Source organism: Periplaneta americana, chromosome 15 (genome assembly GCF_040183065.1).
Source record: "Periplaneta americana isolate PAMFEO1 chromosome 15, P.americana_PAMFEO1_priV1, whole genome shotgun sequence".
In the NCBI taxonomy this organism is placed as follows: Eukaryota; Metazoa; Arthropoda; class Insecta; order Blattodea; family Blattidae; genus Periplaneta; species Periplaneta americana.
The window spans coordinates 177889324-177916139 of record NC_091131.1 but is presented as its reverse complement, the minus strand read 5'-3'; the positions used below and the strand labels follow the sequence as shown (position 1 = coordinate 177916139).

The 26816-nt window shown below is 36.0% G+C and overlaps 1 protein-coding gene across 1 annotated transcript in view; it reads right to left on the bottom strand.

Annotated features, from left to right (window-relative positions):
• LOC138715558 (uncharacterized) overlaps positions 1-26816 on the bottom strand; it is a 68585-nt gene that overhangs the window by 40424 nt on the left and 1345 nt on the right. Inside the window, exon 2 of the mRNA XM_069848626.1 lies at positions 24848-25027. Coding sequence (XP_069704727.1) covers positions 24848-25027 — 180 coding nt within the window. The remainder of the gene's footprint in view (positions 1-24847; positions 25028-26816) is intronic.

Below are 26816 nucleotides of genomic sequence, written 5' to 3'. Positions count from 1 at the left end.
GATATTTATATTATACACTGTGTACCTTAGTTTTAAATTATGTTAACTGTTTTGAGTAGACCTAACCATTAAAACTGTTCTACACACTTATGACATATACACCGTTACTATCAAGAAAATCCTTTATTAGTTTTTGCATTTAACCATGGCATCATATTTTATAATATGGACTTTGGTTATTCTCTATAACCTATTGATGTTACATTTGTAACACACATTTTAACAATCCAATAGTTAAATTTTCATTGTGGTTGTTTTATTGATCCATGCTTATATGTATATTTAAAAGAATATTTTTTAGAAAACCAGATATTCCTGAAAGTGTTCATTTTGTGTTAACTAATTGTACGAGATCTTGTAGCTTCACTAATAATAAATTCCATATTTATGTCGTAATGACTTCATGGTTTATAATAAAAGATAAGTAATTAGAGGGAAAGTGAGCAAATGCTGGGTAACTATCGGTGCCGGACTCCAGACTCATTTCATTGGCATTATCACCTTCACCTCATTTAGATACTAAATAACCTAAGATGTTGATACAGGATCGCAAAATAACCTACTAAAAAGAAATAAAATAAATGGAAAATGTGACCACAATGCTTAATTGTCGCCACATTGCACAGTGTTTCCAAGAGACTCAAAAGCTGGTCAAAAATAATTCTTCCATTTTTAATTTTATGGTCTTTACAACATACCCCAACTATCTGCAAGGTCTGTCGGTCATAAAACAGCCACCCTCGTAGCAGGTCTAATTCTATGCAGTTGTATTCGAACCTTTGAAGCCAGTGCATCAAGTGTCGTTTTTGCTGTGTTGTGGCTGTGTGTTTTTCAATCAGAATTTCAGTTACCGGTATTATTTTTTGTGCTTCTATGGTTGATTTTCAGGTAAGTGTTATTATAGATTGCTAGAGTTATGTTTTTGAATTAAGAGTACGTTGTTATTATTCTAATGATTAAGTATATTATGCTTGGCTAAGGACATGTAACCATATTATGTAAAAAAAAAAAGGTATCCCTATAACATGCCATGATGGCACTTTGGGGGCATGGAGGTAGAGCCCCATGCTTTCCATGACCTCGGCACTAGAATGAGGTGGTGTGGTCGGCACCACACTCTGACCACCTTTTACCCCCGGGAAAGACCTGGTACTCAATTTTATAGGAGGCTGAGTGAACCTTGGGACCGTTCTGAAAGTTTGGCAACGAGAAAAAATTCTGTCACTACTTGGGATCGAACCCCAGACCTTCCAGTCCGTAGCCAGTTGCTCTACCAACTGAGCTACCTGGCCGCCAACCATATTATGTACAATTTGATTTTGTGATTCCTTAAGTTCGGTCTTTATGCAGACTAACAAAAATTGCCTCACGTTGCCCTGTGTTATTTCCTCGACCAATGTGTAGTCTCACATGTTTACTTAATGATCTCGAAAGGTAAAACTGCCCATACTTGCCCCTTTTGATAAGATTTAGATAAATATATTTATTGGCGTATTTCAAATTAATCGTCAAAAATACGAATATTCTCAGTATTAGTTAATTTCTTCTCTAAAGCAAAACTATGTTCAATTTGGCTATCAAATAGTTAGAAAAGTTAAAATTAACAAATTTTTCGTCATTTATTTTGGTTTCAGAATGGAGTACCGTTGCAAAAGGAAGGAATTGTTAGATGATTTATAGAAGGAAAAAAGCGGTAGAGAAAAACAGAAAGATGTAGTATTGCAGTTTCTTTTAAAAAAATCGGTATAGAAGACACCTACGATCAAATTAAATTGTTAGAAAGACATTTTTCCCGTTTTTTCTGTAATTTGTTTTGCAGACTCGATAAATCGAACAGGATGAGTGATAGATTTTTTAAAAACAATGAGCAGTGGTTAGATTAAGAGTTTGTATGTGGTTTAAATGTTGTGAAACCTACTCTACAGAAAAGAAGAAGACCACAGGCAGAGTTTGGGGTGAACAGTAGTAAGTCTAAGCGTAGAAAAATTGAAAATGTAAGAAAATCTGCAGAAAGTGCGGAAAGTTTAACATTTGCTGCAAAAATGAAGTATTGCGAGTCTGGCAGTGAACACCATGCTAGGCTTTAAGAGGAGATGAATAAAACATCTACTAGAGCTTTCAAAATTAGAAAAAGCTGGACATTGGCATCAACTAGCAGCTCTGTTACATGATGCTATGATGAAGAAGCATTGGCGCTTTTCCTGGAGGCAGATTTTACAACACACCAGTACAATATGATGAGATGAGGCAGGGGCGTATTTTGCGGACTACCGGGGCTACAGGCAGTAGCCCAAGGAAATTACAAAAGAAAAAGTTTATAATATAACATAATGTAATAATTTTGTATTATTAGTTTTACCATAGTAATTAAAATTAGAGTAATTGTTAGATTTATATGCGCTCTCTGCTCACAAAAAGAAACAAGTTGTCAAGGCGGCATCGCTGGAGAAACCACTTGCTACGTGAGGTAGCCTGTGATCTTTCCGCGCATGCTGTCCTGTCGCACAACTGCCCGTCCCCCGCTCCCTTCTGTTTCCATCGTGCAGTGTAGGCCGGGCGAGTTGCCGCTCTCGTGATCGGTTTCTTTGCAGGCGCGAAGCAACAATACGCTTAGCATGCTAGCTCATGAATGTGATTGTGTTCTTGCAGTGCATTATTTTAAATCTGTGATTTGTTCGAGTGTCTAAGAGTTATATTAATTGTGAATTATTAATTTTAATTTCCCAATTAAGTGATATTGTGAAAAATATGGCAGAACAAGTTTCTGGAGAGGTTTGTGTTGAAAATGACTGTGTAATAGAAGGTTTATTAAAAGTGCCTTTTAACCGTCGTACATAACAACGAGAAAGTTGAAATTGTGAAAATGGAAGGACCAACTCCTGAGTTAAATTTGTCCATGGATGTAAAAGAAAAACAGCGTGAGTACACACGCCATTTCACTTCAACATCATATGGTAAGTGGAATTGGTTGTGTGGTACTTCTAAACTGTCTAAACTATTTTGCTGGCCATGTTTGTTATTTAGCCACGAAACTAATGTGTGGTCAAAAGAGGGGTTTTCTAATATGAACTCCCTTCGAACGGCAGTCCTAGAATACGACAAATCAAAAGCTCATATTTGTAGTAGCATGAACTTTGCAAACTTTGGGAAGACAAGAATTGATTTACAGCTAGATAAGCAAAAAGCTCTACACATCAACCAACACAATGCTCTTGTGAAAAAAAAAATCGGGAGATTTTACTGCGTCTTATTAACGCAGTCTGCTTTCTAGGAAAACAAGAATTGGCTTTTCGGGGTCATAACGAGAGTGTGGAATCAGACAATATAGGAAATTATATTGAATATTTAAGTTCCTTAAGTGAATTTGACCATTTACTGGCCAATCATCTTAAGAGTTCAACAGTATTTCGTGGTACTTCTCCCGCAATTCAGAATGAGTTAATATTTGCTATAAGTGGGGTTATGATAAAGAACATAAAACCTTTTGTGGCCATTGTTGTTGATGAAACAAGTTACTGCTCTAATCAGAGTCAATTGCCCACTGTTTTAAGATACGTCGACAGTACTGCCAATGTTCAAGAACGGATTATAGGATTCACAAATGTCAGATCGGACAAAACTGCTGCTGCTTTGTTTCAGCATGTGGAAGGTGTTACAGCAGAATACAATGTCGGCAATAACTTAATTGCACAGACATACGATGGTGCTTCAGTTATGGCAGGAAATATTAATGGCTTAAAAACAAAAGTTCAAGAAAAGTATCCTCAAGCACTATTTGTCCACTGTTACAGCCATGTTCTCAATTTAGTTTTGCAAAAAACTACTTCATCCATTTCAGAATGCCGCATTTTTTTCAAAACACCGTCGGGTTTAGCTGCATTTTTCTCATCATCTCCTAAAAGATCAGAAAACTCAAGGAATTTATGAACAAGAAACTCCCAAAAGTAGCACCAACTAGATTGAATTTTACATCTCGGCTTGTAAATACAGTAAAGGAATACAGAGAAAAACGGACTGCTTTCTTTCAAAATATAATTTGTAATGACTCTGAAGAAAACTATGATGATGTAATTGTGCAGGCTCAAGGATATCTTAGTTTTTTCACACAGTTTCAGAATATATTTCTTCTTGAAGTCTATGCTACAGTGTTCGCACATACAGATGTGCTCTACAATATTCTTCAGACAAAAAGTCTACACATAGCATACTACTTGCAAGAGGTATCAAAGTTAAAAAAATACTATATCCGAGTTCAGATGTAGTGGGTTTCCGTCCATATGGAGTAATATGGAAAATGAAAATTCTTCAGCCAATACAATGGAACCACCATTAAAGCGAAGAAAAGGAGATGATGAATTGAAATACAGGCAGCTGTACTACAGCATACTAGATCGTATGCAAATGGAAATTACTGACAGATTTTCTGATTATGGAAAGCTTATAGATTCTCCAAAATTTTTTGCTTATAGAGAAAACTTCCCGAATGAGGCACTAAACAAATTATTTCAGTCCTATAACAGTCACTTTGATCAAGTACGTTTGAAAAATGAATTAAGTGTAATATATTCAGCAGAAGTCTTTGATTTTTCGAACAAACCTATCCACGAAATATTATCTGCCATATATGAAAACCAGCTGAACCAAGTTATTCCTGAAGTCCTTAAATTGGCAACATTAATTGTGACAATACCAGCTACGTCAGCATCGGTAGAAAGAACATTTTCTGCGTTGAAGAGAATAAAATCCTACTGTAGATCAACTCATACACAAGAACGTTTATCCGGCTTGGCACTAATATCCATTGAAAAGTCATTTCTACAGAAACTTTGCAAGTGGCCCAACTGTAATTTCAATGACGAAGTCATCAACGTATTTTCGTCCCAATCAAGACGTCTGGAATTCACATAAATATGTAAGGAATTTTATTATAGGGATTTTAAAATATATTTTGTGTAATAATGGGGGCAGTGGTAGCCCAAACCCTTTAACCAGTATACGCCACTGAGATGAGGTGCCAAAGATCGAAATGCAGGGCAGGGTTTACCAATCCAGCTATGTCCTTGAGACCAATTTTCAGATTAGGATATTTTCTCATCCATAAAGAGCATGCTTCATTATAAGCATTCTTGAAAGGTTTCATCACAACTCTATCAAGCGGTTGCAATTTGTGGGTAGTATGGGATGGTAGGCTAAGCATGTGAGCATGATGCTGTTTTGCGTACAAAACCACATCCAGACCCTTATGGCTGGCATGCCCATCCACAATCAAAAGAACAGGGCTTTTTTCGCATGGATTCACTTTGTCTACAAAACTTTTCATCCATTTGAGGAAGCCTTCTTTCGTGATCCACCCACTTGGCTGGCCATCAAAAACACTTCCCACTGGTGCATCTTTTGTTAAGTCATTATCAACTCTCACGCGTGGAAAGATAAACATTGGTGGACTGTACTGATCACCAGAAGCATTTATTGAAAGGACAGTAACATTCCTACCCCTCTCTCCAGATGTTAGTTTTCCCACTTGTTTTTTTCCTTTGAGGTGATTGTTGTGGACACAAGACACACCAGTCTCATCTGCTTTGAATATTCTTGATGGTCTGTACGAATATTTCCCCATCAGATTACTTAGCTGATCAAAAATTCTGTCTGTTTGCTCTCTATTGAAACCTGCTGCCCTCTGTAAACTGGTTGATTCTGCCATCCTTAAGCTCAGATCTTTATGTTTCTTCATGAATTCGTAATAAAATTCCTTCCCGGTCATCATTTTTGTCGTATTGAAACGATGAACAACTTTTAGTTTCTCTGCAAACTGGTAAGCGAGTTTTAAAAACTCATTTTTATTTAGTGGCATGAGTGGCTGTCTTTATATGATTGTACAAGTCGGCATCTTGCTCGTCAGTAAAAGTTCTCCGAAAAGTCCCACTATTGGCCATACATGATTTCAAAGGGATTACCTTACCATCTTCAAGAGCTTTAATTCGATCTCCTAAAGTACTTCTGGGTACATTAAAACGAACACTTGCTTCTCTTATTGTCATTTCTTTGTTACGTATTTTATGTACAGCCAATACCATGTTTTCTTCCTCCCATTTTCCTGTTATTTTTCCCTTTTTTTTTTCCTGAAATAAAATGCAGAGCCATTATTATCAATGCATGGATCACGACCTTCACTGTCCGATACTGCCCGCCACTTTATTGTCCGATACCACCTGAATGACGCGCAGTAACAAATAAATGTCTGAAGGAGCAGCTTTGAAGTTCAAGGGATTTTAACACTGCAGTTTATAGAGTAAAATATGTTGTTTTAATCAGTGTGCTTAAAATCTAACTCGACTTACTTTTACTCCAGAAACTTGCTGGCAAATTTAACTCCTTGCAGGGCTACACACAACACCAACAACAAAAGAATTAACCACACACAAACAACACTACAGCTGGACTAAATGTGGCGAACAGCATGCAGCCGGATCTGTTAGTTACTTCCTATTCCCGCTTATGGCAGCACCTGTTTGGCAACTGAGTTTGTCCGATACCAGCTGCTGTCCGATAGCACAAGACATTCCCCTATAATGGACTATTGAGCATGCACTGTAGCATATTCCAGTATTTTGTGGCATAAAGCCCCAAATTAGTATATTTTGTAAAAACAATAATATTTAGAATTTATTTTCAGCACGTAATAATTTTCCCTTAACTGTAATCGATGGTGGGAAATTCCTTGCATATGCAGTATGGGTGTGGAAAAACCAAAACCACCGCACTATGCTTTTGTTTCATTTTGCTGCTGCACAACAAGAAGCATTCCCAAACACCTCTACCTACCTGACTTCAACATCATCATCATCATCATCATCATCATCATCATCATCATCATCATCATCATCATCATCATAATCTATACAAGTGTTAGGCCATGTCAAGTATTACAATCTCATAATAACCAGGAATTTTCTCCTCAACTCTTTTTTGGATGTCCCACAGATCTTTTCCCATGGGGTTGATAGTGAAGCATAGCTTTTGGAATTCTGTGGGATCTCACACATTGCAAATGGCTCATCCAGTTCTAATATTTCTGTATGAAATAGAATACTGATTCCAGACCGAGTTCTTCCATTACTTCGTCCTTGCGTTTAAGATCTCATTTTGTATATCATGCTGTTCTTTGCATAAATCTCATGCATTCATCCACCTTAAAGTCCATGCCTCACTACCATAACAGAATACAACGTTTGTTAAAGGCGTATTCTAGTGCTTTTCTGTACCAGGGAAGGTTTCATTATCCTGTTTATTATTTCCATAGTTTTGGAGTACTTTACAATTTTGCTTATTATATCCAAATAATGATCAAATATTAATTTGTAGCCAAGATATGTAAAATCATTGACTCATTCTAAAATTTTTGCCATCTACACATATTTTACTAGGGACAGGTTATTTTCACCAGAAGGCCTTCCTGTATTTATTTCCATGTTATATATTTTTTGCAATGATGTTTAAATTATATACTAAGTATTGTAAATAGTTTTCTGCAGATGATATTAAAAGTAGGTTATCTGCAAATATCAATGAAACTGTTTTCAAATTTCTGTTTACCTGAAACTGACCATGTCGCATTTGTCTCAATTCCTGAAGAATGTAATTCATGTGCATTATAAACAGAAGGAGGGAGAGACTGCTGTTTTACTTCTATGTTAATTTCGAGCCATTCTGAGGTCCTATTATTAATTTTACCTGAAATTAAATTTGTCCAACCTAACCTAAAAATCCCATAATCACATTTTCTCTGTTTTACTTATTCTCAGTTGGTAACTTTTTTTATGACGTTTATTTATACACACTTTAACATCTGTGGTCATATCACGTGTGTAGGGTATATCAATAGGTCGTGGACTTTTGTTCTGACTCTGTTTTTATTGTGTGTTATAGATGGCTTATGTTCATGTAACTGATTTAGATTTTGTTTTAATGTTTATTATATTGGTGATTAAGGAGATCATGAATCTTGGTATGTAAATTTCCAATCCAGTATGTGCCTTTGTGATTGAGTGAAACCATAAAAAATCTCAATCAGATTGGCTGACCAAGGGGTTTGAACCCAGGACCTTCCAAATACGAGGCTCAAAGACTACCATTTGACCCGACTCGCTCGATTTTTTTATTGCTTATCCAATTTTTGTAATTTTATTGTTTGTTAGTTGCAATTAGAACAATAAACGTTACACAACAGTAGACTACTAAGACATGCTGTGTTGTTCAGTTGTGCAATTAAAAGTTCTTCACCCAGTATTCACACAATGTAAACCATGCGAAAATTTCAGGACACTGTACTGGAATGTGGGCGCTTTTTAGATTGTAATAATGGTGAGGGCATGCCATGACGGCCTTTTTTCCTAGAATTGGTAAACCCTCATAAACTCCCATTTTCTCCTCAGCTCTTAGGCGCATGGTAGAAATAAATATGACAATGACTTCAAGAATTGGCAACTGAGCTAAGTGTTTATTTCTTGCTCGTAGTGAAGAATGTGAGGGAAAGCCGTCATGTTTTTGAGCAGAGTTGTAAGTGTGAAGGTGTCGTCTTTACATGCAATGAAGGCGTTTTGGGGTCAACAAGGTAGAACTTCATGCCCGAGTTGCCTCCCATACATAGTGAGAAGAAAGTAACTAGGGGATTGTAAATAGAGAGAATAATTAAATAACATTATTTCATGATATGAATACTTCACTTGAGGTCGTATCTACATAGGCCTATTTCCAAATAATAGTCAGCCCTTCTTTCTTTCTGCATTGCATAATGACCTGTATTGTATAAAATTCCTAATAATAAGTATGTATTATGATAACTTGAAATTATAATATTAAAATTTTCGCTTATGTACATGCTTGTTCGGCTTCATAGTCAATGTTGAAATCTCTGGTCGTAAGGTTAACACATCGCAATTCCAGTAATCGTATGTGCAAATCCATTGATATATCCTGTGATGTCATTGTAATTTTTTAACAACTGGTTCTCTCTGCTAATAATCGCAAATTTAAAAATATTAAATGACGCAATAATAAACAGCTACAAATAAAGGAAAAGTGCAATTCAACATTCTCTTGTATGTGTGCATAATTTAAAATGCTGTCTCGTGTCACAAAGAAGGGGAGTAGACTTCTGACACTTCATCTGTGCGCTCTGCAGCAGAGGGTTGCCTCACATCATATCACATACATTGTCCTACCTACTATGCTATTATATGCACAAATATACAGCATTATACTATATACACAAATTAAATAAAAACAATAGAAGCAGGAAATACATGTGTTTGTGTGTTCTTTACTCAGAAACATTACTGTAGATTAATTGCATTGATGTATAATTTTCTTGTAGTTGTATTGTATTTCTGGTGATGTGGAAGAGAAGGCCTGATGGCCTTAATTCCACCAGAGTAAATAAATAAATAAATGTTTCCTGGAAATGAGGCAGCATGGGTCAAGTGCTGTTCTATGCATCCACAAAATCTTTTTTACTTTCTCCCAACGTTCGTATCTCCAACACAATAACGGCAGATAAAGTGTGAGAAATCTACAGAACAACACCAACTAACTAACTCTCAATATCTGCTCACACCAACGTATTGTTTGGATTATGCCAAGATGCACCAGCCAGGAATAAGATAATGTGGTGCTTGTTTGTTGTGCTCCACATTAGGAAATACTATACTATCCCAAGATGCATCTGCATACACATTTATACCACACACTGTTACACCAAGGTAATTTAACATGTTCAGCATATCACTGCCACTTCTAGCAACGCCATATTGTATATTTGGTCCAGGGAAAATACAATATGTTGTTGCAAAAAGTGGCAGGATTGAGTCTTTCCATAACCAATTTTACTTTTCTCAGACATAGGGTAAGGTTGCTATCAATGGGCCACTTAAAATAAATCTGATATAATATCCTCGGATAAAGTAATATTTATTTCCTTTTTCAAGCAAACTTAAACATTATCTTCTGTATTTCACTACGCTACAAACAGAGGTTATAAATATCCGATGTTAATGAAATATTTGGAAAATAAAAGTAAGCATCATCGGCCCAATGAAAGAAGCTTGTTTCTTTCATTGGACCAGGTAGTTTCCATGAATGGGCTGCAGAATAATATTGTTAAATAACAACCCGCATCTAAATAAATGCCTATACACAATATCTTCGGCATTAATATGAGTAGTGTGTTGGCATGTGGAACCACAGAATGTGTATTCGAACACAAGCAAGACCACTAGGGCACTTACAAAAATCTTCAGATATTTCATTAACACAAGAAAATGAAATACATCATTGTCAGTTGGTAATCAGGCTTCGACCTGCAGCATTTATATCTCAAATTATTTACGATCTTAAAGAAATAAAAAGAAAAGACTTTAGGCCCTATTTGTTCTATAGCGTGATTAAACAGAACTAAAACATTTAAAAAATAACGGAAGTTGAAAGTTTAAGGGCTAATCAAACAAAACAGCAATTTATATACCTAAAAACAAAACATATCAAGACAATTGAAGTATTAGACTATAAATACCATTACTTATTGTTAAGCCAATTAAACTCTATCCTTCTTCTCTCTTTGGCTGACCAAATAAAAAACTGAAAAACTTAAAAAAGAACGTGCAATGGAAACCATGAATTCAGTTTTCTTTATAGCAGCTAACATGAGAAAAAAACGAAACTTTTATAAAACGTTGTCAAACTTTAGTCACAGTTTTCGCAATAGAACACTTTGGCTTCTTTGGAACAGCAGCACAATTCTCATGAACCCACTCGTTGCATGACAGACAGTGAATCATATCTCCTTTTATGCCATTGCAACAGAGGCCACAATACCATGACTTCTTCTTATAATTACACCTCGTTGAACTATTTGAAGAAAACGAGAGTTTGGTTTGAGCTGACTTCTCTGGTGCAGAATTTTCAAGACGTCTCCTTTTAGTTGTTTGCTTTTTACCTCTTCCAGCCTCTGCTTGTACGGACTGCTCATGATCACTATCATTCTCTGAGCTTTATTTGCACTTCTTCCGAAAGAAATTTTGTTTGGTATAGGAGAAGATTTCACCCAAGGAAACTTGCAATTTTGGTGCCAACGTTGTTGCATCAGCTGGAAGACATTCTAAACTATCTTGACTTCCAGATGCTATTGCTCCTTTTTCTAGATTCACGGTATTAGGCCAATTTGGTTCTGGAATTTACTCATTGAAAAGTCCAATTGTAGAAGCTTCATTAATGGGAACATCATCTGTTTCAAACTGCATCGTTGCCACAAAATGGCAATCTTGGAACATGGCCCTGTTGACTGGCCAAACTCCAGTTTTTGCAAATCCATTTACTGCAGTCCCTATTGTTGCCGCCAGTCCACATGTTTTACCAAACAGTCGTGGTATATGAAATTGGGTAAGAACTTCAGGTTTGCTTACTCAAATGCTTAACAAACGACACGTCCAATGGCTGCAGCCTAAGAGTAGTGTGTGCCAGCTTGATGAGATTTCTGGTGTGAGTTGAATGTCCATCAAGAAGAAGCAAGACTTCTCCTTCCTTTGAAGAATGGACAGTGCCGATGAAATGCCTTAAGCACCTCACAAATACATATTTGTTAATGTATCCACTTTCAGGATAATAAGCAAAAATTGTTCCCAATGAAGCTCCATCTTCTAATCCTTTTGCAGAACGCGCACGTTTGTAGATGATCAGTGGTGGAACATACTGACACGCAACACTTGTGCAGCAAACTGGATTAGTAGAGAAACCTCTGTTGCCACTGGCTGTCAAACCTACTGCTCTATTAACTTGAAGGCAAGCATCTTTCTAGGTTTGTTTTACACAGTTTATAAACCAGTCTCATCAACCTTGAATACTCCCATTGAATTGAGCTGGTTTTCGTCAACAATTTTCTGCAAGGTATCAAAAAAATGACATGTTTTCTTTATTAAACCCCTTAGCTCGAGCAAAAGAGGTCGACTCTGGTTGACGCAAGTTAAGTTCGGGATGTATAATACAATTTCTTTCCGACGATTCTCTTTTCTTTACTGAATATACGAGGGATTTCGTTCCTTTTGGTTATATCAAAAGATAACAAGTGCAATTCCCTTGGCGTAAAACCACAATAGGCCTAATTTCCTCAAGTTTGAGAACATTAGCAATAAATTCATTTTCCACTTCTGTGGGAAGATCAGCTTGATACCTATACTTTTTTTTTATGTTCAATAGCAAAACAATTCTTGCCCGCTAAATGTCTTTGTAATGCTACCCTAGGCTCACTATATGTTCTGGCAGCCTCATTGACACCCATGTCACCATTTCGTACTGCAGCTAAAGCACGACTCATACCATCTTCCTGCCACCAATCATATTTCATTTTTGACGGTATCTAGGAAAGAAAACATACATATTTATAATATATGCATGTATAACTAATCATTAGTTTACATTATACACGTATTAAATCAGCTAGCACGGCTCTTTGTTAACTAATTCGAAACAGTAGTTATGGTTTCCATCATTGGGCCACTAGCCCATTCATAGCAATGCAGACCGACTCATTGAAGGCAACTAGCACTGCATCGTTTAACATGACTCTGTATCCGTCCACAGTAACTAAATTTTTAATGGAAATATGACTAAATAACGAGAATTCATCGTACTTTCAGACAGTGTCTGCAGAAATTTATACAGGATTAATATTTGACAGAAATGCTTCCTTCATTACACTAGTAAATTAAAAGAAAAACGTGAAAATCTTACCTTATTTCACTTTTGCTTTGTGTCTGCGTCAAGCAACTCACAACTAATATGGCGACACTTTGGCAAACCCCAAGTATACTAAACAGCCATCAGAGTGTACCTATTGTCAATACCTATGGAGAAATCGAGCCGGCCCATTGATAGCAACCTCTACCACCACTACTACAGGCTTGGCATGTGAGGTGCAGGCCGGTGCTGTGTGCCATCTTTGCAATGAGGTGCGAGGCTTGTGGTTCCTCACGCTGAGGATTTAGTGGATCAGTTGTGTCCAATGAATCTCTCTGCCTGTTTGCCACTTTTGGGAAAGGAAGTTAAGGATGAAGAAGAAATCATCCTGCACACTTTGGTGGAGAAGAGAGTGATATCTTCAGTAGACTGTCAATACTCCAAGTATCTAATTGTTTTATTTTCCTATTTTATTATTAATTTTTATCACAGATTTGTTCCTTGGACTCGCATAATTACGAACTTACATCCCTATCGATATAAAACATTAAAAAAGTCTTCCCACATAATTCATTTTTGGCAGTCTGAGACAAAAATAGGTAGAGTGATTCTAAAACAAGTTACAAAAGAGTTTTTTACACTATTTTCTACACATTTACAGTTCCCTGTCCAACAATATGAAAGAAGAAGATAAGCATGGACTGGGGTTGTCCATGATACTATGGCAAAAACTGAAGTTTTTCTAATCTTAGCTCCACATACTTCGCTTTTGTCTCTTGACAGTCAAACTGCTATTTTGTAGTTAAATTTTAAGTTAATGAAGTGATATCAGAGGTCGCTCCATTCTAATAACACTAGTCAGCGATGAAATTCCTGCCTCCAAAGTTTTAATGTTTTTAGGGTATTTTTAGCATGCTGAAATCAAATTCAAAGCCAAAAAGTTCCTACCACGTACCATTTTTTTGTTATTTTTATTTTCTTATAATATATTACGACAATTTATAGCATAATCATTTAAACTGTAATACTTTAACATATGTAGGTTTAGTATGTTAGGATATGAAAACCAAATGTATTCAACATATTTTTAAGGTGTTTATTTTGAAAACCAAGGACACTGGATGTTTCTTAGCAGATAGGGGGTGCAAGCACATAAGGAAGTTAGGGCGAAATAACGTGCAGCCTTGTCATTATTTTTATTTGTGAAAGATAGAAATGTCAGCCACTCCTTGGTGAGAGACTCAACTCAACTCGTCTAGTTTCTCTCACATTTCATTAGTCTGCATTTCATCTGGAAACGAAACGAAATCAATTTGAAGCTTTATTGTGGAGTAGAATGTTGAAAGTTTTTAGTTCAGTAAGAAAGTATTTACCATGTTGCATCGAGGATGTCTAAATAATCCAGACCACTTTTGTTATATAACTTATGTAGGATATACACATCGCCTAAGCAGAGGTGTAATATTACACATTTTGTGAAAAAGTCATACCATGCCTATTTTGGAATCAAAGACCAAAGTAAAGCTTGGGCACCACACAAAGTATGTAGAGTATGCACTGAAGAACTTCGTCATTTGATCAATTGGAGAAGACCGTTGCTATCTTTTGGAGTACCTATGGTTTGGAGAGAGCAGTCGAACCATGGTAATGACTGCTACTTCTGTTCGTGTGATGTGAAGGGGTACGATTCTAAACATAAAAATCAAATCGTGTATTCAGTTATTCGGTCAGCCATTTTACCTGTGCCTAATGTATACCAATCCCTGTGCGACCAGAAAATCTTAAACAAACGTCATTCTAATGGTACTGACAACATAAAATAGGTTTTAAATACTTTTTCTCCAAAGATGATAATTTTGTATATTGTAGTAATGTGAAAGAATTTATGCTAAAACTTGGACTTCCAAACTATGACCTAAGTGAATGGAGAATGTTCACTGATGCTTCCAAGCGAAGTTTAAAGGATTTCCTCCTTCATAACGGAAACGTTTTTGGTTCAGTGCCCATTGCCTATTCAGTGATCCTCAAAAAATCATACACAAATTTGCAACTGCTGTCATTGCGACTAGACTATAGGAATACAACTGGCAAGTTTGTGATGATTTCAAAGTTCTTACTAAGTTGCTGGGTCAACAATATGATTTTACCAAATTTCCATGCATTCTTTGCCTATAGGATAGTAGGGTACGAGTTGATCACTGGACTATGAAAGACTGGCCACCTCGACAAAATCTGGAAGTCGGTTGTAAGAATGTTGTGCGCCAAAGCCTTGTGAGTTCTTCTAAAGTTGTGCTGCCATTTCTCCACATCAAGCTTGGCTTAATGAAACAGCTTGTAAAAGCTTTAAATAAGGAAGGAGGCTGTTTTAAGTACATATGTGACAAATTTCCACTACTATCTGAAGCAAATTGAAAGAAGATACATATTTAATGGTCTTGACATAAGAAAACATGTCTGGTGCAGCATTTAAAAATAGTATGAATGAAAAGGAGAAATCAGCATGGATGTTGTTTTAAAATTTCTTGGCAACAAGGATCCTAATTACCGAAACATTGTGGCTAACATGCTTGAAGCATACAAGGAATTTGGTTGTAAGATGAGTATCAAAATTTTCTGTTTTCTCAGCTAGATTATTTTGCCGGAAATCTAGAATTTTTCAGCTAAAAGTAAGATGAACGATTTCACAAGGATCTGCAGGAGTTCGAAAGAAGGTACCAGGGACGAGGGAGCATCAGTATGCTTGGATATTATTGTTGGATGTTAAAGCGTGAAATACCTGAAGAGAAACATAAAAGAAAGAGGAACAGGAGGACTTTCTCAACTAAGAAGCAAGTGGTGTAATTTTTTGTGTGATACATTGTGCTAATTTATACATCCAATAGTGAAGTAAACAAGATAAAACAAAGCAAAAACACTCTAGTGACATGTACGAACAACCATACACATAATTTCAGCAAGTTGTATGTTTTAAATATTGCTTTTGAATTTGAAATAAAAAAGTGAAATGAAAAAGTTTGTGATGAAATTCACGTAATTATAAAATACATTTAAAGTGATTTTGCAAACACACCTGATGTGATAGAAGCAAACGGATTGAAAATTCGGATTCAGCACATCAACATTATATTATAAAATCACATTACTTAGTTAGCAACAAACACAAAGTTGAAATTCGCAGGCTAGTGTAATTTATGTCAATTTTATCGGGTATGAGTAAATGAATATGTCTAATAGTTTGAGATCTTCCCCAATGAACTGGCTGCTTGGGAAGCCAATCTCTAAATTGTCGACAGCAAGATTACCACGTGGATTAGACATGCTCCAAGTGTACAGGTTCATCTCTTGGACAAAGACAAGCCCCTCCAACATACTTACAAATTCACCTAAGGGAGCATGCAAGGATTCCAACTCTGTGAATAGATTTGTGTGTTAAGAAACTTCCCAAACTATGATAAATATCTGGATCTAAAAAAAAGAGCAGACCGCAAGGAAGTAATGTAATGAAACAAAACACATTAAAGAGATCTGGGCAAGTAGTTTGACACGTGCAATGAAAGAGATTAGAAATGAGGAGGACCAGATGTTTCTTGAAAAGCAAAGAGAAAAGTATTTTGAAGTAGCATGGAAGGTAGTGATGTCAAACAGCTGCAAAAGAAACCAAGAATGAATGAAGAGAGCTCGGTACGAAGAAGTGAAGTCTGTGTGTGTCTAATGCCTACCCACTTCACTTGCGTGATTCTGCATACCGCGGATAGATGGCAGGACTGTGACCCATTTTCAAGCTGCACACCACTCGGCAGGCCACGTTATGCATGTGTATCTGTTAAGAGTTATGTCGTGTATTAGAGTGAGTATATGTGTAAGTGTAGTGTAGGAAATGATGAGGACGATGACAAAGGTGAGGAAGAAAGAAAGGGAGAAACCCGGTGCCGGCACGTAGCCTACTCCTGTTGAATAGCACCCAGGGGACCACCAGGCTTAATGTCCCCATCCTATGGATGAATCACTATCAACAGTGACATATGCCTTCTTTTCATATGCACGTGGACAGATTTGGGATTTAATTCAAGCATACTGGTGCACAATTTAGTGAGTAAAAGTTGTGCACCACCATCTCTCGTAGTCCCGAGGTAGAAATCTTACATGAAAATTTCTGACCCTGCCGAGAATCGAACCTGAGCCGGCTAGTCTGAAGGCAGACGCATTATCACAGCGCTAACTCGGTGGACATGAAGAAGTGAATTTATATCCATGAAAGGAAGAGCAACCGACCCTCTTCATCATGTTAATCACCTAGTGCATCTGATAGCGAGAATGCATATCGACTGTGTGAACCATTATCTTGATTTTTAACATTATTACCCGCTTCAGATGTTCCTCCTCACCACCTAGTGTCCCTAAAACCATATTCCAGTCATCTAAAGTAGTCAGTGCCTTGAATAGAGTCAGTCTTCCAGATTGTGCAGCAGTATTTGTAGCTGGAGCCATTGCTGAGACACTAGATAACATTAGAGAGTGGAACAAAGCATCTATTGGTATCAAATACTCTCTAACATTAATACTGGAAAGTTCACGATAAGAGAGGCGAATGACTCATCAGTGCTATCTAGTGGCAGGGAATGTTGACAGTGAGGATAACGTGGCACGTAGAGCGGTAAACTGCATCTAACAAGAGTTTTGTACTTCAACACGTAGTGTAAGTCGTAAGGATTATTCTCATGGCTGTTCCACAACATGTCAGGGAAAGTGGAATTGTTTGTTCTGTGTTCTTCTGTAAAAACTACGCTTGGCAAAAAGATGCTAGATCGTTCTTCAGATTTCCGAAGTGAGTAGGTGAGTGAGTGGTCATGTAAATACAAGTAGTCTATTACTTTTCTGCCACAGGATGATGATGATTATTACAGTAGAGTCAGTAGATAACTTGTTCTGTGACCTTATCATGTGTTGCGGCTCTCACCAATGGGTATGGAGAAGGAAGATAATTAGTCTGAGATGAACTTTCGTGTCAGTAGATTCGTATAATTTTAATCATGAAACAAACTCTCTTTCTGTTAGCTCATTCTTTCCCCACTCGCACGATTCACATGACAGGTCTCGTGTCCTCACCATCATCATCATCATCATCATATTATTATTATTATTATTATTATTACTGTTATTTGTTTTTGTCTTATAGATTTGCCATATGGGTAAATAAATGTAAAAGACAGGACCTAGACGAAACGTTTAAAACTAGAGGAACAGAGTATCTGTACAAAAATCACAGAATATGTTCAGATCACTTTAGATTATCGGACTTCAATAACCCTAATTTGAAAAGTCAGGAGTAAGTAAAAATAAGGTGTAATTGGAAAAGTACCGAAGTTTCAAATGAGTCATAGACCTGTTAATTTTTCATATATTTTTTTAATAACAGTCTGAAGAGAACAGCTATTCCTTCACTGAATTTAACAACTCCTTCTTCCGAAAATATGGGTCATAGTACAATGAAAGAACCACGAAGGTCCCCAAAGAAACGCATTAGACCTTCCATCGAGGAGGTGACAGGTTCTCCGATTCCAGACAGAAATGACGATAGTCCTCTACCAGGTACCTCATAATCAGATAGTACATTAGCAATAACATGTTCTCTGTGCTAAGTGAATCAGTTATTAAACTGCATAAAACTACTTTACTTCCATCATACCAAACACAATTTCTTTATAGTTTCTCCATATAAAATATAGAAAGTCATGACTTTTTCAAACTAAATAGACGCATATTGTATACGTAACATAAAAATACGAATTATTGATTTTGTGAAGAAAGTGTGTGAACTCATGTTTTCTCATAAAAACTGATTCAGTTAGTTATTCGCAAAATATTATTTACCTAGCCCTAGACTTTCAAGACGTTATTAATATTTCACTAAATTAAGTCCCTGTTTATTTTTTAAGATGCAAGAAATCCTAAAAGGTCAAAGATGGCTCAAAATCTTCTGATAAAGACACTTTCTAAGAAATTGATTGCAGCTCAAAAGTTGGTATCTAAACACAAAAAAATTATTTCATCCCTTCGGGTGGAAGTGAGAGCTCTGAAGACAACCAGTTCAAATACTGATTTAATCAAAATTGTTTCTAATGATGAATTCATTATGTCGCAAGTGCGCTTAAAAAGAAAGAAAAAATTGGGAAGGCGGTATTCCAGTTACGATAAAAGTTTTGCATTGGCACTCCATTATTGCTCACCTCAGGGCTACAGATTGTTAAGGAGAAAATTGTGTTTGCTAACAGTCAGATCTCTCCGAAATTGGCTTCATGGATTTGGTAAAGGCCCCGGTACAAATCCCACCATTTTACAATTATTAAAAGTAAAGTCTGGAATGCTGCCACTAAATGAAGAGGTAGTAAAAATTGCTGTAGATGAAATGTATTTGAAGGAAAATATAACGTACAATGCTAAAGTGGACATTTTTGAGGGATTCATTGAATTGGGTATACACAGCCCTAACCAACAATCTCCAACTAACGTAAAAGATTCAGAGGTACCACTTGCAAACCAAGCAATGGTTTTTATGATTCGAGGAATGTGTAAAAATTTTAAGCAAACCATTGGTTATTTTCTATCGAAAGATGCCATGCCTGCAGAGATTTTAAAATCACATCTGCTTGAAATGAAATAAATGAAATAAAAGATACGGGATTTATCCCTAAAGCGATTGTTTCAGACCAAGGATCAAACAACACTAAATTGAGAAGACTGCTTGGATGTAATGAAGTACAGCCTTATTTTGAACACGATGGTGAAAAAAATTTATTTGTTTCATGATACACCACATTTGATTAAGAGCGTAAGGAATAATTTAAAACATTATAATTTTAAGCTATTTGATAAATTAATTAAGTGGGAATACCTAGAAAAACTTTATTTTATAGATAAAGATATGAATCCCCGACTTTGTCCTAAAGTAAAACTTAATCACTTGAATCTACCACCATTCACACCGATGCGAGTGTGCCTTGCTACACAGTTATTAAGTCATTCTGTAGGAAAAGCTATGGCAACACTCATAAAATTCAAACAGTTACCAGAGGAGGCTCAACCTACTGCAGACTTCATCCTGTTCATGGATAAAGCTTTTGATTGTTTTAACTCTTCTAGTTTCCAAACTAGTAAAGCCTTAAATAGGCCACTAAGTGAAAATTCCACACACTGGAATTTTTTTAATGAAATAGAAAAAAAACATTTAGAAATATCCAGGTAATAAACAACAGGAAAATGAACCCAAAATGTATAAATGGCTGGCTAGAAAATTTACAATCTTTAAAACTGCTATGGAAAGAATTGCATTATAATTATGGATTTAAATTTTTAATAACAAGAAGATTAACACAAGACTGCATAGAAAATCTCTTTTCTATTATTCGATCTAAAGGTGGAAACAACGTAACTCCAGACTGCTCGAAGTTTAGAGCTACAATTCGGGCAATCATGATGAATCAATTCCTAAGTCCTCCTGAAACAAGCAACTGTGAAGCTGACGTTTGTTCTTTCTTACTCAAGAAAGGAGATATCGAGGCAGCTAAATTGAATTTTTGCAGTCCAGGCATTACAGATGTCTCCGATTTGGATGTAACTGTTGATGACAAAAATGTACAGCATACAAATGAAGAAACCGTGTTGCAAGAAAATGCAAGAGCTTATGTTGCAGGTTGGGTGTGTAGCAGAATAAATCACGAAATTTGTCGAAGAAATTTATCTTGTAAAGAAAACCCCAACAATGACGTAACAACGCACATCGCAAATAAAAAATACTGTAAAGATTCAAAAATTTTTTCCTAATGATGTTTCTCTAATGCTCAGCCAATTGTGTTCTGATGTTTTCAAAGAAACTGATCATGTTATTTATAAAACTAGAATTGGTGTAAAAAAAAGAACTAGTTAAAATGGTAGTGCTCCCTGTTAACATGTCCATTTGCAGTGACTGTGCCAATGTCTTCATTGACAAATATTTCAATGTGTTAATAAATTGTTACATCAAAAATAAAATGGACAACCATACAGCTAAAAAAGAAAACAAGCGATGTATGAAAGCTGCTAAAGTCATGCACAACTAAATTTCATCAAATTTGAAAATATGAGAATTTATCAATTCATTTCTATTCTAATAACTTTGTAATTTGTTATTAATTAAAAATGTTATGAACAAAGTGACTCTAAAGTATACTATTTATTGCTTTCCAGCTTCTTATTGAAATCAAATGCACACCTCTCCTCTTTTCCTCACGTAATCCAGCACGACGCACGGAGTGTGCGAACGTTTCAAGCCGCTAGATGGCAGCACTGTTACTTTTCGCCGCCGCTTGCAATGCTAAACAGGAAAGCTTTCTAGTATTAATGTTACAGAGTATTTGTTGGTATTCAAAGTCCATATAATGATATCAAGCTTCTTACTCTCCATAAGAAATGTCCCAACCAAACTGTAGATAAGAAAGCACAATTATAGGCTATTATGGCATTTTGCCAACATCTTTGGTTTCTCTCTGAGCATCTAGTTGCTTTTTGATGACCAAGTGATCACAGAGAAAAAGAAAAATCATCACAATCATCATCATCATCATCATCATCATCATCATCATCATTTACTAAACAGGCTTTAAATAATGTGGTCTGTTGCGGACTCAATTCGTTTAACCAGCAAAAAAGGAAAATATAGTAACAAACTTGCAGCCTCCACAGAAACCTGATACTCCTCAATGACTACAGAACATGGCTAAATTGGAAAACCTGAAATTGGAGAATCCTATAACATTGAGAACCAGTTATTTATTTGAAGACTGAAATAGGAAGAGACAAATCTCAATCTTTCCTGCACAGACTTCCTACAGAGTGGTTTTCAAGGAACTTCGTGATTGCTCCTCTTAGACGAAGTAGTAAATGACACGACAGAACGCACTATCAACCTGTTCCAAAAGTACAATGAGACATTGAAGAAGATGAATAGAAACAGTTTCTTCTATAACTTTTATCCAAACACCGATAAGAGTTTTCTACTCCTTCAAAAGCTGCCCTGACTTTTTTCTTTCACTATGTTACACATTATAAACTTCTCAGCTCTGGAGCGACTTGTAAATGGTAATATTTTAATGAAATTTTTTGTGCTTGTTTTACACATTAATGCATAATATTAGCCTTGTGGGAATTTGAATTTTTGAAAGTTCGGTTTTTTGGATCACACTACCATGTCAAGACACTGGAGGAATTTCTGTTAGCTACTAGCAAACACATGTAATTTTTAAGTGAAGAGTTCTCTTTTAGATCTCTTATGTCAGATTCTAGAATATTGACATAACTAAGTACTTGACTGAGAGTATCAAATGTATTTTGCATGTTTAATCTTACTGTTTCTAGTTGGACTGTAAGAGATTCGGTATCATGTATGTATCTCTGGCAGACTTAGTGTTCTCTCAGAAGATAAAATTTTCTTGGTAGGCGATCTATTGCAGACTTCATCCTGTTGTTCTCTCACCAGTGATAGCTTGGTTGAAACATGATGTGAACTGACATGAACTTTTGTACTGTCACCCCTTGACAATCTTTCTGATGATAAACATTTCTTGCATGGAAAGATGAAGGACCCACCTCATGTAAAAGCCTCATACTCAGGATTGCCGAATTTGAGACAATCATGGTGGAACGCACTTCTGACCGCGCACCTCTTAGCTTTAGAAACCACTCACTATTGCTCGTATAGTGTGGTCTCTCACCTCGCATGCATCAGATCTTAAAAAACAAGCCTTTTGAAGACTTGATTGCTGTGTGGATTTAGATTCAAACATGAGCACAGCTTAAATGTTATTGACTACTAACGACCCAGCAACCATAAAGCATTCTGAATCGTTAGAGACTGGAATTTTTTGTTGAGTTCAAAGTGCAAAATGTGGGATTTTCAAATGGGAAAATCGGTGCTTTCAATTAAATTTTTCAGTATTTTCACATTGTTCGTTTTCGAGCTTGGAAATTGGTATGTTCGTTTTTATAAAGTCTTTCCAACACTTTTTCCCAGATATTCGCAATTTTTCTTTTTGTTTTGCACACTGCAAAAACAAGTGGCAATAGAAGTCAGCACAAGAGATTGTTCGTCTTCCTTGCGAAAATTAATTGCCGATGCATGTTTTACCAACTTCAAATCTTTCTCAACAGTATCTCTTCTTTCCCACGAGACCTCACAATTACAAAATTTACACATGACTGTACTTTTGTCTGTGCAATAAAACCTATGCCTTATATACTGGAAAGCTCTATTGGAGCTATTTTATTATTAAGCATTCTTGTAGCCTCACTTGCACGGGAACATGTTATTTCGCCTATGTGTGACACTATAAACAAATAAAACAAACACACTCAACACGTCCAAAATAATATGGCATTCAGCAGGCTCACAATGCTCACAATACGATTCTCGCACATCGCTACATATATCAGATATGATGTCAGGAGTGTGTTTAGACCAGGTATTTGAATTAAAACCTTCTAGCTCGTTGACCGTTGACTAAAACAGATTCAGTATCGAATGTGCAATACTAGCGACCATAAATATCGACCTTATCTGTGCGACAGCTATCGATTATCGATTGTAGTAAAAAAAATTAAAAATTGAAAATTCGCGCACATAATTCGCTAATTGCTTAAAAAATCGCATTCCCGACTTGATACGGATTTCGCGATGTTTCACGAATTCAAATCAGGCATAAATGAATTGAATAATGTATATTTACTGTAATTAGATGTTGAGAAATATTTTTTTCCAAAATTCGAGAAATATTCCATTCCTTATGAATTGTCAATACTTTAAAAGAAGGAAATAATATATTTCATTCAAATGGAATAACAAATTGTAGAAGAGAGGAAAACGAAGTAGGGTAAATCTTGTTAATATTGTGATAAGAGTAATATCGTGCTACTGTGTTTGATAGCTTATCATGCTTTTACAGAGCGAGAGAAGGACCGATTTGATGCAGCAACTTGTCCATGAACTTGTCCTTAATACATTGTCAAAAAAAAACAGATTTTTGTCTCGATAAGTAAAATTGTAATAAATTCTCATACCAACTATTACGATATTACTCATATCACGATTTTACCAACCTTTACCCTATCTTATTAATGTGCTTAATAATGTATTTTGTAGCTGAAAATATATTTATTTATTTAAATTATGTTTTTGAATAATGAATTATGGTTCATAATTGTGTATGCTATATTAGCACTCAAAGAGAAAGGGATATTGGTAGACGGCTGCCAAAGTAATTGCAGATCAGTCTCAAGCCTGCAAGCATAGTAATATCGACAGGCCAGTTCTAAAGAGAAACAACTCAAAATTTAAAGTTGTGAGAAAAATGAAGTTTAAAGCTTCAACCATACATAAAACATGATTAATTGAATTTGGATTAAGTTAAACGATCCTCTGATTCTTCACAGCAACATAAAGCTTCAAAATGCAGCTTTCTTTAAAATTTAAATTTTGAGTTGTTTCCCTTTCAAGCTGGGCCGTCGATTTTGTATTTCTGTTTTGACTGCCTGCACACTTGGATAAGGAACAATAATTTAATAATATGACACGATTATATTTAATGTCAAATTAAAAAACTAGATAATTTCGTGTTAAAATGTTAAATTAATATTCTTCCTTTTATGTCAAGAACCTAATTTGTTTTAACTACAAACATTTAAGAACAGGTTCTATGGGCTAAGGCAAATTGAACAAGTGAATCCACTGGATAAATGCCCTATTCCCTACCAGTAAGAATCCAAGTCTCCTGAACTTGTTCACAGAGTATGTGGATATCCAGAGTACCGCAATCCTTTGCGCTGGAAATGCCGACAAATCAGCCATTTTTATTACAGCGCTTGCTATTTGCCGTACACATTTGTAAAGGGAATGAATGTAGCCTAAATCAGAATCAAATATTTTTAATTTTAAGGGCCATGGCCTAAATTGAGTTTTACTTTAAATGTTCCCATCCCAAGCATGTTGAAATGGAATAACAATAGTGGCCGACTAGTTGATTGCACTGCTCTGGGATTCTGCTTGTGCATAGCTGAAAGAGCATCTACTTCAGGATGTAAACAGTTACTGTACCTGAGTACATAGAGAAGTCGAAAAGACGAATCGCCACTCTCTGCAGATGCTGCAGCTCCTCCAGCCTGACTTCCTCCTCCCACTCGGCGTACCGTCTGCTGGATTCCTCGAAGTGGTCGCTGCTCGAGGTCTGGGTGGCAGTGTCTAGCATCATCAGCTTGCCAGTTGTATCATGTCGAGCTAAAAGGCAGTGTAATTCTGAACTGAAATCTTCGTAATACACTGATAGTTAACTATGAAGAGAATAAATAGGTACTGTCCAGCTGAAAGGTTATGTCTCATCCCAGTTCGTCCCACTCGTTTCTCCTGTCCTCTCTGTAAGGGCTAGTGGCTGAGCTGTTAAGTTCTTCTCTGCAAATATTTGCTGTACGGAATTGGAAGTTTACATAATATTATACAACTGTTTAAAATAATTTAAAGAAAAGGGCCCCGTTAAGTAAGTAATTGTCATAACATTTCCCCTGTTTTGACGACTGTGTGACATAACCACTTGGATGGAGAGTAGCATGACAACATGTACATCACCAAATTAAACTATTAACTATAAGTGAATCATAAAAGTAAAATCTGAAAAGGAATCAAAAGATGAAGCACGTAGTAATGGCATAACCTCTAAGAAAAATAAATTCAGAGAACTGAAATGAAGAAGTTTAGACTTTTATTAAAAAATGAAATTAAATCATCCATATTCTTTTATTTACAGATGGCTCCTAAATGTTATGTTTCTGTGTGTACCAAAAATTACTAGAGTGCTTTAAGTGAGTGTGTTACATTACAGTTCTCAAATTTCCAACTGAAAAGATAAGTTATGTGGCTGGAAGCTACTCGTATACTATGAAATATTTTCACGCCAACAAAGCATTCAGTTGTGTGTATTAAACACTTTGAAGTAAACGATTTGTATCTAGTACATGTTTCTAGAGACTGAGAAGGAAATGTGCAAGAATAGTCCTAAAGCAGATCTCTTATAACTATTTCCAGGTTTACGGGAACAAATAGATAATCTTATTCCTCAACAAGAATGGACCCTGCTAACAAGTGCATTCAAAGATTTGAGCAGCAACAAATTAAGTGCTTGCAAATGGACAAAATTAATTCGTTTGATGACCTATGTAACATAGATACTTTAAAAAAGATAGCAGGTGGATCATTAATCTCAATCCAGTGTTTCTGTACTTTTTGTTGGTTAATTTTGAAGGTGTGTCACAAATATATTGATGTATTAAAATATATGACAATTTATCAGTGCAATTGTGTGTAAATAATCAAAATGATATTCATTGCATCACAGAGTTGGTAAGTGCACACATGAAATTAGAAATGTGGTCTCAATTGGAGAGCATTCTTCTGAAGTACGTAAATTATAATAATTATTACGGTGTAATGATGTTTAGTGTTAACACGACAGCATGTTGGCCACGTTTGTATGTTTACTTAAGTATAATGCTTTATTGTAGGAAGTATTCGAAGTATTATGTTTATTGGAACAAATTTCAAACACATTAAATATAATGCCAAAATACTTATGTGATGTATTATAAGTGCATCTTTGTTGTACAAACAGTCATCTTCCTCCTGCAATGTTATTAGAAACTGTCCATTTTATACGCTAATATAATACTGAAATCTTTTAACAAATGCAGTAAATCAATAATAATGAAGTAATTTTTCACTTTTTTGAACCCGTGTGCTAGTAATCTTTTCTCATGCGTTAATTTACGACTCTTTATCAAATGCTATTATTATCTAGCATCTGAATAAAATAATTAAGTGCAAAAACAAGCGTGATAAAGACACATTTGCTCTATATGGGTTGAGGGAAAACTGCAGAGAAAACCTCAACATTGACATTCCTTAATTTGAGGATCAGCCAGCAAGCCTTGAGAAACTGCTATAGAAGCAGCACTTTCTCTATCAATACTGTCTTTACTTGTGCAATACAATATGCTAACTGCGAGCACTGCGGCTG